General features: G+C 41.6%; 1 protein-coding gene across 4 annotated transcripts in view; it reads right to left on the reverse strand.

Moving 5' to 3' along the window:
* Positions 1-16324, reverse strand: part of atrnl1a (attractin-like 1a) — a 259623-nt gene that overhangs the window by 43706 nt on the left and 199593 nt on the right. For all 4 annotated transcript variants that reach the window (XM_044214108.1, XM_044214113.1, XM_044214109.1 and 1 more), the window contains one exon: positions 2799-2894. In XM_044214108.1, coding sequence (XP_044070043.1) covers positions 2799-2894 — 96 coding nt within the window. The remainder of the gene's footprint in view (positions 1-2798; positions 2895-16324) is intronic.

The raw sequence follows: 16324 nt of genomic DNA on the forward strand, positions 1-16324 counted from the left end.
CCAAAAATTAAAGATGATACATCGGTACTGTAGTTTACGTGTGGTCAATCATAGTGTAACAACCTTCAGCAACATGTTGCCTCCATATATAAACAAACCGTAGCCCTGAGTCTAAAAGGACTCTACTGGCTTATCCATATCATCTGCCGGTGTCTCTGCAATGAAAGTTATATACTTAACCAACCAGGATGAGCCAATTCAACCCAATACCTCCTGCTCTGGGTAAGGCAATTTGGCTCACACCCACAACCTAAAGAATAATGAGCAAATCTTCAAGGCGACAAAACTTCAACACAATACTCATAAGGTAGGCTGGTTTGCTGCGTTACCTTCTCTACATCCTCTTCAACTCCGATCCTCCTACATCCATAAGCCCGACAGCGGCCCAGCCACACCACCAAATCATCTCTATCTCCACATCTTCATGTCCCACTGGACACTGGGCCTACTTGCTATTCACAAAGCATCACTCCACAACTGACACCCTCCTCTACTTATCTAAACCCTGCATGCATGTGTCATTGAGAACAGGCATCTAACAACAGAGGTGACACCACCGTTTGAACAACTGCCTGCCACTCCCCTTCAGGAGGGCACACTGATTTGATGGTTACCCTTTCACTGAAAGTACCAGTGGCATGTTGCAGCATGTGCTCTGTAATCTCTTTGCACAAGAGGCTGATATGAGCAGCGGGGCCAGCTGCCTCTCTCAGGGCCCACACTCCACCAGGCACACTGTCTCATGAGGACCCTTCAGGGCCGGTGGGTGAAGGTGAGGTGCCAGCATGTTGGAGAATCACAGAGAGAGCACTGTTCTCACACGGGACAGCTAAGTGAAAAGAGGGCTATTGAAACCAGCTGCACTCTCTCCCCTCAGCCTTCCACCTTTGCTGATGTCAGTACTTCCCCGAGGCCTAATGTGGATGTTGTTGAGGTGAGCTGTGTTTGTCTACATCTGCTGAGCAGAGGTTCCTAAAGAAAGTTTTATGTCATCTTGTTTTTTTGCATACGTCCACGCCCGAGGGTGCCTCCAACATCACGAAAAGACACTTATTGACTATGACCCATGTGAGCATGTGTCATAGTGTCACATATCATTTCTATCAATTTACGGATGCCATGGACAACACACACACAGTGAGAATCTCTCTAAAGAATTTCACATTGAGCAGCTGAAAACCATTTGCTCACTAGCTTATTCACTGGCTAGTTAGTTTGGTCAATGGCTAGTCAGCCGCTTGGCCAACTTGTATTTTGTACACAATATTACTTTTGGACAAGTTTAGGTTTGGAAATAATATTCTTATTGTTGCAAAAAATGTGTGAAAATTATGAATGACTTTGCAAATTAGTACAAAATCATTTAGATCAGTTTCACGATTTGTAGTCACTATTAATTTGTTCGTTTAAAAAAATAAAAATAAAACGGCTGCATCTCTTTTATCCACAAATCTGTACGCACACCAGTAAGTAACTGCATCACTGTTGCTCCACCTCTGGCTTCAGTTCAGTGTTAGATTTGAAGTAAGTTCTGGTGCTGGTTCAAACAGTTTCGTTGATTTCAGCACAAACCTTGGTCTATAGAAGTGTTGTTTATAAGGTTGAAGCCGCAGCAACCACCTATCTGAAACAGTATTTGCATCCTGAGTGTTTCTGGCTGCGATGACAATGGCGCTCCCAGTCACCAGGGGCGCTCCACTGCCGAAAGCTTCTGATTTGGTCAGTGACACTGATGATTCAGTACTCTCAATTCACCTCAAGGATTCTGTGTTTGCTTGTGCATGACTGTGCTCAACACTATTTAATTCCACAACCCTCAGCTGTAGTGGCTGGTCTATACCCACTGCAGCCCTCTGTGTTTGATAGTGTCTAATCAGGAAACAATGGTATAGCCGCTACCATTCTTTCTGAACTGACAAGGGTCGATGTTGACTTGGCTGTGCACTGCACTGTGGGAGGGCTCTGGGCATTCTAAGCAAACCAGATGATGTCAAACTGTCTTTATGAACCTCTGCCATTTTGATTAATCACAACTCTATTCACCTCCAATCACAACAGACTTTTCTCTGTGGTTTTTGTGTACTTTGCTTTTCAAAGGAAAGCTAATTGCAACGTGATTTTGTCTGTTTTCAGTTTTTTTCTCTGGCACCTTCTGGAAATGTGTGATGAGCAGTGGTGGGCAAATCTGCCCCTTCACATCCATGATCCACCCACGCCGGTTGTTTCCCCTGTTTTGCCTGATTATATTGTCATCTTTGATTTCTTGATTGATATCTCTGTGAGCTTCTTCTCTCAACTTCCGCCTTTCTCATTTAGTACATGGGGTTTAGTGTCCAGAGATAATTCTAACATAACTCCACCCAATTTGAATGTGAGGAAAACAAAAAAACAACATTTGAATTATGATAAGTTGCCTTGAATATCACTTTTTCAAAGCCCAGTGAATGCAACGTGTTGCACTACCAGTTTATAGTGTTTATAGTGTCTGCATCCTGTTGTGTATCCACACACACCCACACAATCACACACCCACAGCAGGGCCACAACACCAGTCACAGCAGCAGGTCAGAGGTTTGTATCCTTGTGTGTCTGTGTTTGTGTCAGCCTTAACAGTAGGAAGTCTCAGTGTCAAACTTGCCAAGAGGCTGCCATTGTTTCAGCAGGCATGGATATGGAAATAAACACACTGCCCTCAACGACTGTGTTGTGTGTGTGTGTGTGTTTTTCCCAACGCAACAACATGATTTGCCGTATGTTTGTGTTTTTATGTGCATCCATATTTGGGTCTTTTTGCTGACCTGTAGTAGCTCCTCTTGGTCACCGCCCACCTCCAGCGCTACAGCAACAGAACCGAAGGGACGACTGGCCATCTGCTGTCGCTCTCTCATCAGCTGCTGTAGAGTTAGACAGAAAAAAAAGAAAGGATTTTTAATTTAACATGTTATTTTGAGGGACATTTCTGACAGAGTACCTATTTTAACTCAAAAACACATTATTATTCATGTACAGTTGGACCACAGTCACCTACAGTTGACCACTGAGCAGCTCTATTGGGGCCGACTGGAGGTTAAATGCCTTGCTCAACGGGATCTTAATGGTAGTTACTGAACAAGGGCAGAGTGTTGCTCAATTTCTCCCTTACACCCATCTGGACTGTAGATTTTAGCCAGCAACCAAATGGTACGTATGCTTGCTTTTCTAACCAATAGCCATGTGTGATAAAAGAGGAAAGGCTGGTTAAAAGGATGGAAGGAGAAAAGAGGGTTGAAGAGTGATGGGGTAAAATAGGAAAAGGAAGAACTTGGAAAAAAGAGAGAGTAAGAGAGCAGGAAAGAAGTACAAAGAGAGACCGAGAGCAGGACAGTAGAGGAAGAAAAAAGAAAAGGATAAAAGGAGGAGGGATGGGGAATAGTGGGGAGAGAGAGAGATCAAAGCACAATGGTTGATAGACGCACAGGAGGAAGGCAAAGAGGAGTGGGGAATGGCAGGTGGTGGGGGGACGAGGGAGTCAAAGGGGAGGAGGAGGAGGAGGAGGGCGGGCAAACTTCATTAATGAGGAAATGTCAGATGAACAAAGGCAGACGCAGAGGCCTTTATCAGCATGAGGTCCAAACACCCCGACTGAAAACACAAACATAGATACACAGTACATTTAAAAAACAGAACATATTGGGAACATGCATACACAAAGACAGACTCACCTACACTCCCACACAAAGTAAAACAAAGACGCAAACCAATCCGGGGGCAAGACACTGAACCCCAAGTTGCTCTTGAGGGCATCGGTGTGTGTGTGTGAATGATTAGTTAGTTTCTTTGGACTAATGAGCAGTTAGCATCTGCCATCAGTGTATGAATGTGTGTGAATGGGGTGAATGTGACATGTAGTGTGTGAAGCGCTTTGAGTGGTCGGGAGACTAGAAAGTACAGTCCATTTACCATGTATATCTACGTATACCTGAACTGTAGAGGACACAAAAAAAAATGGTGAAATAATAACATGCTCACCGCACCCTTCTCTCTATCATAAGCCCTGTTTCCCAGCTTTTTCCACTTCACTACAGACATGTTAATGGGGTTTTGTTTCTACATTTAGCTTGGGGGTGGCCACCTGTTTCACGCAAAAACTCATTTCTGGACGATTATGCGCCAAGCTCTAATCATCAGTATGTTGCCTGTTGTTTCAGCAGAAAATCTGTCTGGTGCAGCCTCGGCCACACACACACACACACACACACACACACACATCTGATAGGTGAAACCAATGCCGGGAAGGCAGATGGGCTGCAGACTGTGACCCTTACAGGAGAGAAAAACTTTTGTTTGTTTACAACCAAATGTGGCTTTTCACAAAAACATGAGATGAACTTTTATGTATCAGTGTGGGAAAACCCAGCCATTGAAAAAGCAAGCACAGTAAGGTAGAGTAATGAAGAAAAATAATAAAGTCAAAGATGCAACTGTAACATGATGTGTTAGAATCCCACTTTTCTTTCCTAGGTTTCTTGTCCCTGCAATCAATTATCCCATTAAGTCGAAAATGAGATAAGCATAAAATATAAAAACAGTAAAAACAGCAACAACAAACAAAGCACAAGGATGTAAGAGGGTCTTAAGAAAATGTAAGAAAAATTTAAATTGGAAAAAAGAAACAGAGAAAGAAAGGAAAATCACTTAAGACAAAGAAGTAAAATCAAAGATACAAAGCAGAAAGATTAGCAAAAGAAAGACAAAGAAAAAGAAAAAGATGCACAAGAGTGTAAGACAGAAGCAAAAGCAAAGAAAAATTACCAAAAGGAAAGAGAAAGAGGAAAGCATAGAAAGAAAGAAAGCATACAGATAACCGAAAGAAAGAAAAAAAGAAGCAAACCACTCCTAAATGTCAATGGCGTCCACACTCTGTCACCTCTACCTAAACTGAAGCTCCTCCCGTATCTGTGTGTCTTCTCCTGTTGCTGAGAAAAAGGCTGCACATTGACATTAACCAGCTGTCAGGTGTTGTGCTAGCGCGCCGCCGGCTGCTTGCTTGCCAGTGTCAGACTCTTTAAGCATGAATGAATACTACACCTGTAGCTACACCAGCGCAGTCAGGCGCTCCGGCGGCGGCAACTGCTCTGCTAGCACGCCGCCGTGCCGGCTAATGTGATGTCTTCTCTTGTTAGTTGTCACTGCTATGTGAACACTGCTCAGATGACAGTGTGTGCTTGCTAGCATCGCTGTTAGCCTCCTGCTGATGTCAGCTTAGATTTGTAAGAAGCAAGGTGAGAAAGTGTGGGAGAGAGAGAGGGTGTCTGTGTACTGTGAGCTTTTTTAATAACTGCCATGTTGACTTTTACTTTGTTTAGTCCATCAAGGCCTCATACCTAACCAACAAAAAAAGATGCCTTCCAAAACCATCCATATGAGCTTTTTTTGATCTGAACCTGTGTTTATACATTGTTTGGGTGCATCCATGTGTGAGTTTGTGTCATATGAAGTGTTCTCTCAGCTCTTTCTTCCCTGAAGCCACTGCTCCTACAAACTGGTCAAGGTGAGATGGGTCACATTTGTGTGTGTGTGTGTGTGTGTGTGTGTGTGTGCTGCAACCTGATAAATCAGTCTAGACAGTGGAATTATGTTGGGATATAAATAGTGGGAGTAATATTCAGCACTGTGTTAAGTTTTAGAGTCTAGTGAATATGCAGGAGTGTGTATGTGTGTATGTAGAGTGTACAACGGATACCTTTTTTTTGTTCACCACTGTGCATGTATATATACATACAAATGCAAATTCACATGTTCATTTTGGTCAAACAGACCACTTGTCTGTGTGCTCATACATGTGTTGTGTGTTTAATGCCCCCTTTGAGAAGTCCTTGAGTGGGCAACAAGGACAAGGCAGCAGTCATCTCTGTCTGCTTGTTGGCCTGTAAATCAGCCATAAAACGGCTAATTAACTCTGCTGTAAACACGCAGTGCCACGCTAGACACCATGAAGTGGATGACAAAAGGCGGGGGAGTGGAGACAGAGCTATATGTGCGTATGTGTCTAAGGGAGAGAGAATAATATTTGGTTTTCCGAGGATTTTAGCAGGATTCCTGAAATTCAAACTGAATCACAGGAAGACACTACGTTAACATTTCCTGTAAGTATTTGTTCATGCTTTCACTCCATATTGAATGTTCCTGTGTTTATCTAGCCTTGAGGGGAGGCACGGCATCCAAACATCCAGCCTTCACATCTCAGCTGGACAGACGCATAAACAGCCAGAAGGAAAATTAAAGTGTTGCAACAATGACGCCAATCACATGCCGAATTACGCTTCACAGAAAGTGCCGCAACCAAAGTAGCACCTGCAAGCTCAAATTGCCAGTCCAGACGGATTGGAAATATCGGTTTAATGTGCTGTTTGCTGATTTCAGGTGCACTTCTGTGGAAATGACGGGTTTCACAACACGATAAGTGACTCGTTGCTACTACGGCTGCAATTAAACTCCACATCAGCCTGCACAGAGCCCTAACCTCAACCCCATCAAACACCGAACTGCCAGCCAGACCTTATCACCCAACATCAGTGCCTGACCTCACTAATGCAGTCGTGGCTGCATGGGAGCGAACCACATACTTTCGCCATGTAGCGTGCTTATTTTAGTCAGTAAATTATGCATGCCAAATAGTGTGTTGTTAAGTAATACAAATTTGTGATGTCCAATTTACATGCACAAATCTGTTGAATGAAACCTTATTGTGAGTGCAGAGCAGAATAACGTAACATAGGAAATAAAGAAGTAGTAGGGTGAGGTAAAAGAACACAGGCAAACAAGAATGAATAAACATAGAAAACACACCCGACTCTCACACACAGCAGAATTTGCTGATGTGAACCTACTAAACAACACATTTCTCATCCAACATTACTGCCCCTGTTTCCCCTGTAGATGTAATGCAACATCAGCGTCCATATTCCTCCAGTCCATCTGTAACCTAACTAGATGGTTTAATCAATGCCACAGAAAGCTGCAGGTTTAGGTCTGATTAATGTTTTAATCAGAGATACAAGGGAAACAACCATTTCTGGACAGGGCGTATAACTCTCACTGCCTGTTCCCAAATTCACAGACAGAGTTTCACCATGTTGCACAGTGTGTGTCACGAGAAGTGTTTAAGCTAATTTCAATGTTTAAAAATTCATTAACTGATTTTTTAAAGTAATTGCTGAGAAAACTTCAACCCAGATATCCCCATTGGGATATCTGCAGGGACTGATGGCTATTGGCCTATTGTGTCTCTCAATGTCCCATGAATGGTGCAATACAGTTCCTTCTTGAAAAGGTGTCTGCTGGGTGCCTCAAAAGTAAATGCAAATATGAGAAGGCACAGATGAAAAGGGTGACTGTGACAGTACATTTTATGGTTCAGCACCAAAAGTAAAAGGCAAAATCTTATTTTAATGTAAAATCCAGTCAAGCATTATGTGACTGTCTTTTTTTTCAGTGTCAGTAGAGCAGGACAGAGCTGTACATCCATTAGACATAAAAAATTACGGTCTCAGTTTTTTGGATCTCAATTTTTAGATATAATGATGATGTACATTGGTAAAATGACATAAGCTAACAATCGCTTGTTGATCTTGCTTCCATTACTGGTGATAAGATTGAAAAAACAAATCCAGCAGACAATCACCTTCAACTCTCTGGACACAAACTGCATATAGTTTTTTTCTTCAGTATCCTAGAGCATGTATAGTACTGCTCACATTGGCAAGTGATGGCATTTCTGAGTAGCATAAGCTGTCCTGAAAACAACAATATACATTATGCCTGGCCGATGCATGCAGTGACTATGCCATGAGCCCCAGTAAGAAATGAAAAAAAAAAAAGGAGTGAAAGACAGCCTCAAGTTCAAGATGTTAAAAAGCAGCAGTGTCCAGGCAGCTACAAGTCAAAGTGACCTCATCTTCAAATGTTGAGAAACAAAGGTAGAGACTGGGGGTGTCAGTGTCAGCACATCCATTGACCCATTCATTTTCTGCCGCTTATCCAGATCTGGGTCATGATAAAGTAACCCAGACATTCTTCTTATTCACATTCTCCGGTTTTTCTTGGAGGATCCCATGGTGTTACCAGGTCAGATGGGATGTGTAATCCCTACAGTGTCAGGACTGCCCTTGAGTCTCCTCCTAATTGAACATGTCTAGAATGAGTCCATAGGGAGGCATGCAAGAGGCACATAGTTCAGATGCCCGAACCACCTCAAACAGGCCCTGAAAAAGAGCAGTAGGTCTTCTCAAAGCCCGTTCCGGATGTCTGAGCTCTTCAACCTGTCCCTGAGGGTGACACCTGAAGCAAACACATATTGGCCGCTTTTATCCTCGATCTCATCTTGCATTAAGCATTCATTTGGTTCACATATAATCATGTTAACAGTATTTAAATGACTATATATCAGTTTCAAGAAGGTTGTATCAATGAAATACAGTGATTAAAAAACAATTGTTATACGTAACCTAAGCATCTAAAAACTAGACATCTTTTGACCTGCAAATCACCAAATCAGTACCTTGTGGGATTTTGTCAGTAATTACTCAAAGTTCATGACCACAGGTGTAGGTTGGGACAAAGATCAAGTGGTATAGCCAGAGCTTCGCTTTCATTTCCTCGCCGCACCAATTTTCCTGTCGATCTCAGGCTCCATCTTACACCCTGTCTGTACCAAAGGCATTTCAGCCACGTTTTTCAGTCGTCTGTTTCACGTGAGTCTGACCCCTTTCAGGCTTAAATCTGTTTTCCTCCAAATTATGCATGTAACTACACTGTCTGTGTGTTGTGTTGTAAATGGTGTCACAACGCTTCTGACTGACGGCAGCATTGACTGCAGCTACTGCTATTTTGCTGCTGACATGCTGCTTATGCTACATGGTCAGTGTCAACAAAGTGTACCCTCATCAATGAACAGGACTCCTAGATACATGAAGTCCTTCACTTGGGGTACCAACTTGCCCCCAACCCAAAGGGGAAATCTAAATCAAAACATAGTTACATTCATACCAGTACATAAACCCAGAAAGATGCCAAGACACACACACTTTCCAAAAAGTAATACAAAGAGATACACACAGTATCTAAATCTCAGAGCACAGCATTGTTGGAACCGGCATATACACAAACAACACATACACACACACACACATATATTCATACATCCATGATTGATACTGATAAGTATTCAATTATTCCTTCATTACGTGGCTTTTGAAGTTCAGTGCTGTGACTGAAGAAAGAACGAATAAATTCAGACGCAGTGTCCGCAGAGACACCGCTGGTCTGATTGTTTGATACAATGCAGCTGCTTTACAAAAGGATACACATGGATTTACATCATAAAAACACTTGGAAAAAATGCCAAATTTGTCTGTCGGATGTGTGCACACAAACAGGTGTGAGCACAGAAAGAGACTAACGCTGAGAATCTCTCTGTCTTGAATTTGTATGCCAGGCCACAATCGAGAGGTGATAACAAATCTCATTTCCGGCATGTTTGCCAAGTTTCCAGGCAACATTTGTCTCCTGGCTCAATGTGGTGAGTGGGATCTGAGCAGAGTAAACAAGGGCACAGATATCCTCATCTGATAGAATCCACCACTCCACCCCAGCTTCCAATACACCATCCCTGAGAGTGGACAAAGCACTTGAGAATCTTCTTCAGTGGTGGCTGCACGACAAAGCTTTTTTGGGGATAGTTCTACTTAAATGAATACCACCAAAAATCTTCAGTCGTGTAAGGTGACTTACAATTTCAATTGATTCCACTGGAGAGTCACCACTGGAGAGTCACCACTGGATTTTCAAATGGATGCCATAGATTAGATTTTTTCAATGTATTTGTTTTTCTACCATTACAGGAAGCCATTGGCTTCTATTCATTTCCATACAGACTCTTGAAATTTCCTTTAATTGTGAAATACATCATAGTGAACATCAAGTCTGCATTAAAGTTTGTCAACATTACATTTACACTATGAGACAGTTCAGTTTAATGTATGTGATTTGAAAGGTCTGCACTGCATTACCTCATAATAATAATGAAACTTTAAAACACAAATTAATGCGTGATAGATTACATAATTTGAGCAAATTAATAAGGAACTGTACCGTATGGAAATTAATGGAAACCAAGCCTGACATGGTAGGAAAAATACATCCAAAAATCTAAAACACAGCATGGTTTACAAAATCTTTGAGGTAAAGTGTATATGATTTGTAGTAAATGGGCTAAAACTTGCAAAACTACTGGTCCTTCAAGGTCTTGGCAAAATAGTGATGAGTGATTGGATAGGTGCTTGTGTGCAGCAGGACTTCATAAGAGCTAGATTATCAAGGTTAGGATGAGAGGAGACATTCTTGAGGGTAGAAAGATACACACAGCCAACTCAAAATGTCAAGGTGTGTCTTAAACGTCCGTCTGGTCCAGAAACTGGCCTGAAAACCATTCCTAAAAACAGCTACAATACAAATCCGATCGTAGCAGGACATCGACAACACTAACTGGCACGGTGGCAGACTAAATCCCCATTGATTTGGAGAGCTAATTAGAGAGGGCCAGAGAGACAAAGAAAGACAGAAAAGGCTTATAGATTGTGTGGCTTGTAGCTGTTTCTGTGAACAAGGCAGACACACTCTTGTATTATGACCAATAAGTCCCATTCACAGCTAACTGTCTGGCAATTACCGCTAACTGCACAGCTGGGGAGAGAAAGAGAGGGAGAAAAGACAACGCAGAGACACAATATTCCTAATCAAATAGAACAAAAATAGGCCAAATCATTCGGGTTTCTGAGAAACAAAACTGTGAAATGCTCACATGTACAATTTGACAGCCTGAACATTTTCAAAAATGATTCGGAACATCTGAGGCGGACAGTTCTCTTTCCACTGCTGCCAGAAAATAGGTTTTCTACCACATCTGCTTAAGTAGAACCACAGGATTGAAATATAATAAAACTACAATTTTAGAAACACTGACAACATGGCTGTTTTCACACATGTGGGACTATACTAGATGTTAAAACTGCAATAAAAGGTTAAAGTTCCATTTTATCTCTTCACAAAGTAATACTTTAAGTGATGATATGAAAAGCACTGATGTTTTCCTTGTTATTGTTATATGTAAACATAATGTGGGTGCGTCTTTATTCTAAAGACTAGCTTCAGATTTTTCCAAGGGCTTCTCAATACAATACTTACATGCTATATGTTGAGGAGGAATGCCTACAGTGACCAATAACTCTTCTAATATACATAATGCCATTAACTACCATATTAAGATGGACTTCAAAATATCTGAACCTATCCTTTAAGCCTGCCACAGCTACACTAATGTACACAAAAAACTGTGTAAATGGAGCATTCAATTGTACATGTACAGCAATTTTGGTAGATTTGACCAGACTAAACATAAAAAAAAGAGATTGAGGACGAGAAAATATAGGCTGATGAAATCTCTCTCTCTCTCTCTCAATTCAATTGGGCTTTATTGGCATGGTAAACAGACGTTAACATTGCCAAAGCATGTGTGAAATAAAATAAACAAACAGAAGACATGTGGGATTAAAATATATATATACAGATAGGTAAGATAATAATAATGTAGACTTGCAGTTAAAAATACAAATAAGTGAAAATAATAATATAATATACATAAACATTGACATTTTTTTTTTATGAATGTGGGTGTGTATCTCTCTCTCTTCCTCAAATGTAGTGACCGCAGTGTTAAGCAGTGTGGTGACCTGGTCCACTAAATCACCACCCGCTAACAGACAGAGGGAGAGAGACATAAAGACAGAGAGAGAGAGAGCTGGTAGGAAAGAAAAGCGGGCCGTTTTCAGGGGTCATCCATTATATCCCATCACATTAGCCCTCATAATTGGCCTGCTCAGACAGCCATCATCCATTCCCATTCTCCACAGGCCAACACACACACACACACACACACACACACACACAGAGAAAGAAGGAAAGACCACTGAGGATAACTAGGCTGTGTGTGTTTGTGTCCTCTTGGTCTGTATGGCGTGTCTGGTGTGAGCTACTAGCGTCAAATGAAATGACTTTACCAGGTGCAGGTGGTGTGTGTTGCCCTTTCAGGTAAGTTTGGATCTGGTTAGGGTGAGTTATGTACTGTATACAAGGTTCAGCGAAATTCTTCTTTTGGGGGTCAGGGTTTAATTCTGTAACCCTTATCCTCTGTAACCCTTTTGAGGCAAATCTGTGATGTTTCTGTGGCTATATAAAGACATTTGACTTTGACTTACATTCATGTAAAAATCTGCCCTGTTTGTATGCAGAAGTTTGCATGATTAATAAATAGTATATGCAACATAGTAGTGAAGAAAAAAAGGAATTTATTGTTGTAGTATGAACTTTTCATGAGATCAGGCTCATGTATGTGTGTAGGTGTGCGTATATAAATGTGTCTGCCAGTGGAGAAAACTGTAGGTGGTTCTTATTATCGCTTTGACAGCCTGTTTACAAGATTTAAACAACCGTACTTCCCTTTGACCACAGTCTCACACAAACACACACAGAAGGCACATGCACACCTACGCATACACACACCCAAACATTCCACAATGAGCACACTAGTCTGAAACCCTGCCAGGCCGCAATCACACAGACTATACAACATACACTGTACACGCACTGCCCTTCTCTCTCTTTTCTTTCTCTCTCTCTCACACACACACACACGTTTGTTTCACTGTCCCCGTGGGGGACAGTCATTGACATAATGCTTTCCCTAATCCCTAACCTTAACCATCACAACTAAATGCCTAACCTTAACCCAGTTGTAACCTGTACCCTAAAACCAAGCCTTAACCCTCAAAAAGCAGTCTCTACCCATGGGTGTCCCCACAATGACACAAGTCCCCATGGGTTAGTGTGCATTCAGGTTGAAGTCCCCACCGGGATATAAGAACATGAACCACACACACACAGTCCTTTGGTTTCCTAGGGAACAGTGTTTATCCCGTCCATTTAGTCCATTTAGCCGTGTGTCCCATTAGCATCAACCTCCCATCTGTCTACCCAGCCTCTAGAGGGGCTCCAGTGTGTGTGTGTGTGCGTGTGTGACTGATTGCATGTGTGTGAGTAACTATACTAGTGTTTATCTGGATGGCGAATGTTGTGTGTATGTGTGAGTGTGTATAGTTTGTTACCTTTTGATTGCCGCCCCTCCCATCCACAAACTAATCAAATATCAGATTAACGTTCATTAATTCCTACCTGCACCAGCAGTGCCACGCATAATCATTATCTCTGACCTCTCTCATTGGCTGGCTGGCACCCGTCCTATCCGCCAATTACACTCCACAGCTGACAGGTCAGCTGACTGTCACTTCCTGCCCTGTGTCCAATTAGATTGCGTCAACAAAGCGACCCCAGACAGAATAGGTTGGCTGACGTTGTCGACCCTGAGGTCAAGGAGAGCGGCTCTGATTGGGTTTTAGTGAGCTGACAACCACACAGGCAAACCTTTTGTTAATGAGATCATTACATCTTCATAATGTAGTAATGTGAGGAGATGTTTAATTATTCTGGTCTAACTCACTGTCAAATATGATTTTATTCACTTTTGAAACTACTTCATGCCTTATGCAAGGGAATGAACGGGTGGACACAATAAATTCAGCGGAAGCATCATAAATGTGGTGGTCAATGAACTAACAGTAAATCAAATGAGGTAGTGATGTAGACTAGGAATGAACCAGTTTGGTTTGTGTCCTTTGTTAAACCAGTGTTTAAAGAAACACATCAAATTTTCTCATGTCTAGTTCCTGCATGTACTCAAGTGCTAGAAGTGCCTACAATGTTTTCAGATATAACACAAAACAAATTTCAATTACACTGTGTTCGTGTTAATCTGTCCACTGCAATGTTTTTAGCCACAAAACGCTGATGGACCTGTGCGATGACTAACAGTGTAGACATCTGCTGTTAAGAGCACACTCCTGATTTCTGATGACCTGATTACTCATAAATACTCATCAGAAACTCCAGTTTTTGCTTTTATTTCCCTCCAAACCTTCTCCTTCTTACCTCTGTCTCTGTACATTAAGGAAGTTGAGTCACACAATTCAGGATCACAAGTTTCCCAAAATGCTTCCCTCAGGTTGAAACATTTTCAAAGCTTTGTTTCTGTAGCTTGACTCAACAGCCTCCTGCAGTTTCATGCACAGTTGAGTTACAGTGAGCTGGTGATGTTTTGAAGGCCAGGATACCAAAGTATGAAAAATACACCTTCCAGCTGTTCATGTGTATTCACATAAATGTTGTATCTAGTTAGAAAGCACACTACTCACCAACACTTGCAGACAGAGTAAGTCGGCCAAGCTATCGGCTTCACAATGAAATCACAGGACCGCACAGGTGCTGTTGGTCAGTAAATAGTTCCCATGTACAAGCTGCTGATCTAACCACAATGCCTCATTTCTTAACCCGCTTAATACACAAGATACAACTTGGCTCACCATCTTTTTTAATTTGCTCCCTTTTGGGAAGAGAAGTATTCAAACTAGGACAACAATTCTGTTTGTTTAAATGTGCTTTATTTATTTTACATTTGTTACGTATTTTTTACGGTTAAACTATGGGGACTTTATGCTGTTACCACTTGTTTTATGTCTTTAGTGTGGTCGCATTATATCCTGAGATTTCTTGTTGTTTAATGCTATCTCACCCAATTCCCATTAACTATATTAAAATGGCAATGAAGGATTGAATCTTAGATCTATTAAGCATGTCTTGAACTTGCTGTATTGCACCTTTGATGGTGCTAGGGTAGCAGTTTCCACCAGCTCCCAATGTTTATACTAATTTTGGTTAAACATGTTTTGGTCTAATCTGTCTATTGAACACACAGAGAAGACACTCGATCAGTTAATTTCATCTAACTCAAACAAACATATGTTTCCCGAAATGTTGGAGTACACCTTTAACAATGCAAGTTAACCAGTGACATGACATTTGAACAAAATATCTTCCTGGTGTTCCCTGTTCATTAGATTTTTTGTTTAATCATGCATCATTCATCTCTCTCCATCTCTTTCCTCTCCATCTGTCTCTCTTTTTATTTGTCAAACCCTCCCTCCTTCTCTCTCTCAGTGCCAGTGAAACCTAGGTGTAGAGCTGCAGAGCCTGGCAATATTCAACACAACAAGGCCCCATCTCATTAACAATGGCCTCAGTTTGCCAATATATACACAACTCATCAACTGAGCGCGTGTCTTTGTGAGTGTGCGTGTAAACTAACACCGTATTTGTGCGTGATAGAGGAGTCAGCAACTCCACCGGCCAGCCTGCAGGCCTCATCTTGAGATCTTTTTAACAAGGAGCCGGTCAATCAATCTCTGATCGATAACTATCTGGAGCCCGCCAACATAAAGCTGTGTGTGTGTGTGTGCGTGTGTGTGTCAGGCTGACTAATTCAGACATCTAGCCATAGTGCTGATCCTGTTGGGCCTCCTTTCAGTGCAGTGTGCCAGCTGTGGAAATGAAAAACCAGCGCCGTCTTTGGCTGAGCTATCGCATCCAAGAGGGAAAGCTGGCAGAGTGGGAGAAGTCAATGATGTTGGGATAAACAAATATTCTGAGAGAGACAGAGAGAGAGAGGTAGAAAGATAGTGTGAGTGAAAGAGAGAGAGAGAAGAGAGAGGAATTGAAGAGCAGAGTGAGAGAGGCCAACGGTTTTGCCAGTAAACAAGCCAGCACAGCACTATTGTAGATTGCCATAGAGCTTAAGTATACAGGATAGAGGCAACAGAGAGGTGGCCCCAACAGACCAATGCAAGCCGAGCTGATCATGCATCTATATAGGTGTGTGTGTATACAAGACAGTGTGTGAGAATGTGTTGAAAATGGTGTGTGTTTGTAACAAAGAGACTGTTCATGTGGATTTACATATAAAAATACACTGTACTGGTCTGTATATTGAGTATTTTTAAAAAAAATAGTTTATCTATATATTTTAAATATCTTATGCTGTAGTATTAAGATGTCCCTTATTTAATTTTTTTCAAACATTTTAAACTCTTGTTTTTACAAAGCAGAAAAAAAAAACAATACACAGACACAATAAACCAACACAAAGTACAGACAACCAAACACAAGGGAACCTGTAGTGGAAAACCATCCATACATCTGAAAAAACTTGATACACTTTGCACTTCAATATCAAACCAAGCTATAATTCCACATCCTTTTTCCAGGCCAGTTCTATCAGCCCCGACTTTATCCTTTGAGATTTAGTGGCTCCAAGGTATTCAAAGAAGGGGTCCCAGATCGT

The sequence above is a fragment of the Siniperca chuatsi genome, linkage group LG11 (assembly GCF_020085105.1).
Source record: "Siniperca chuatsi isolate FFG_IHB_CAS linkage group LG11, ASM2008510v1, whole genome shotgun sequence".
NCBI lineage: Eukaryota > Metazoa > Chordata > Actinopteri > Centrarchiformes > Sinipercidae > Siniperca > Siniperca chuatsi.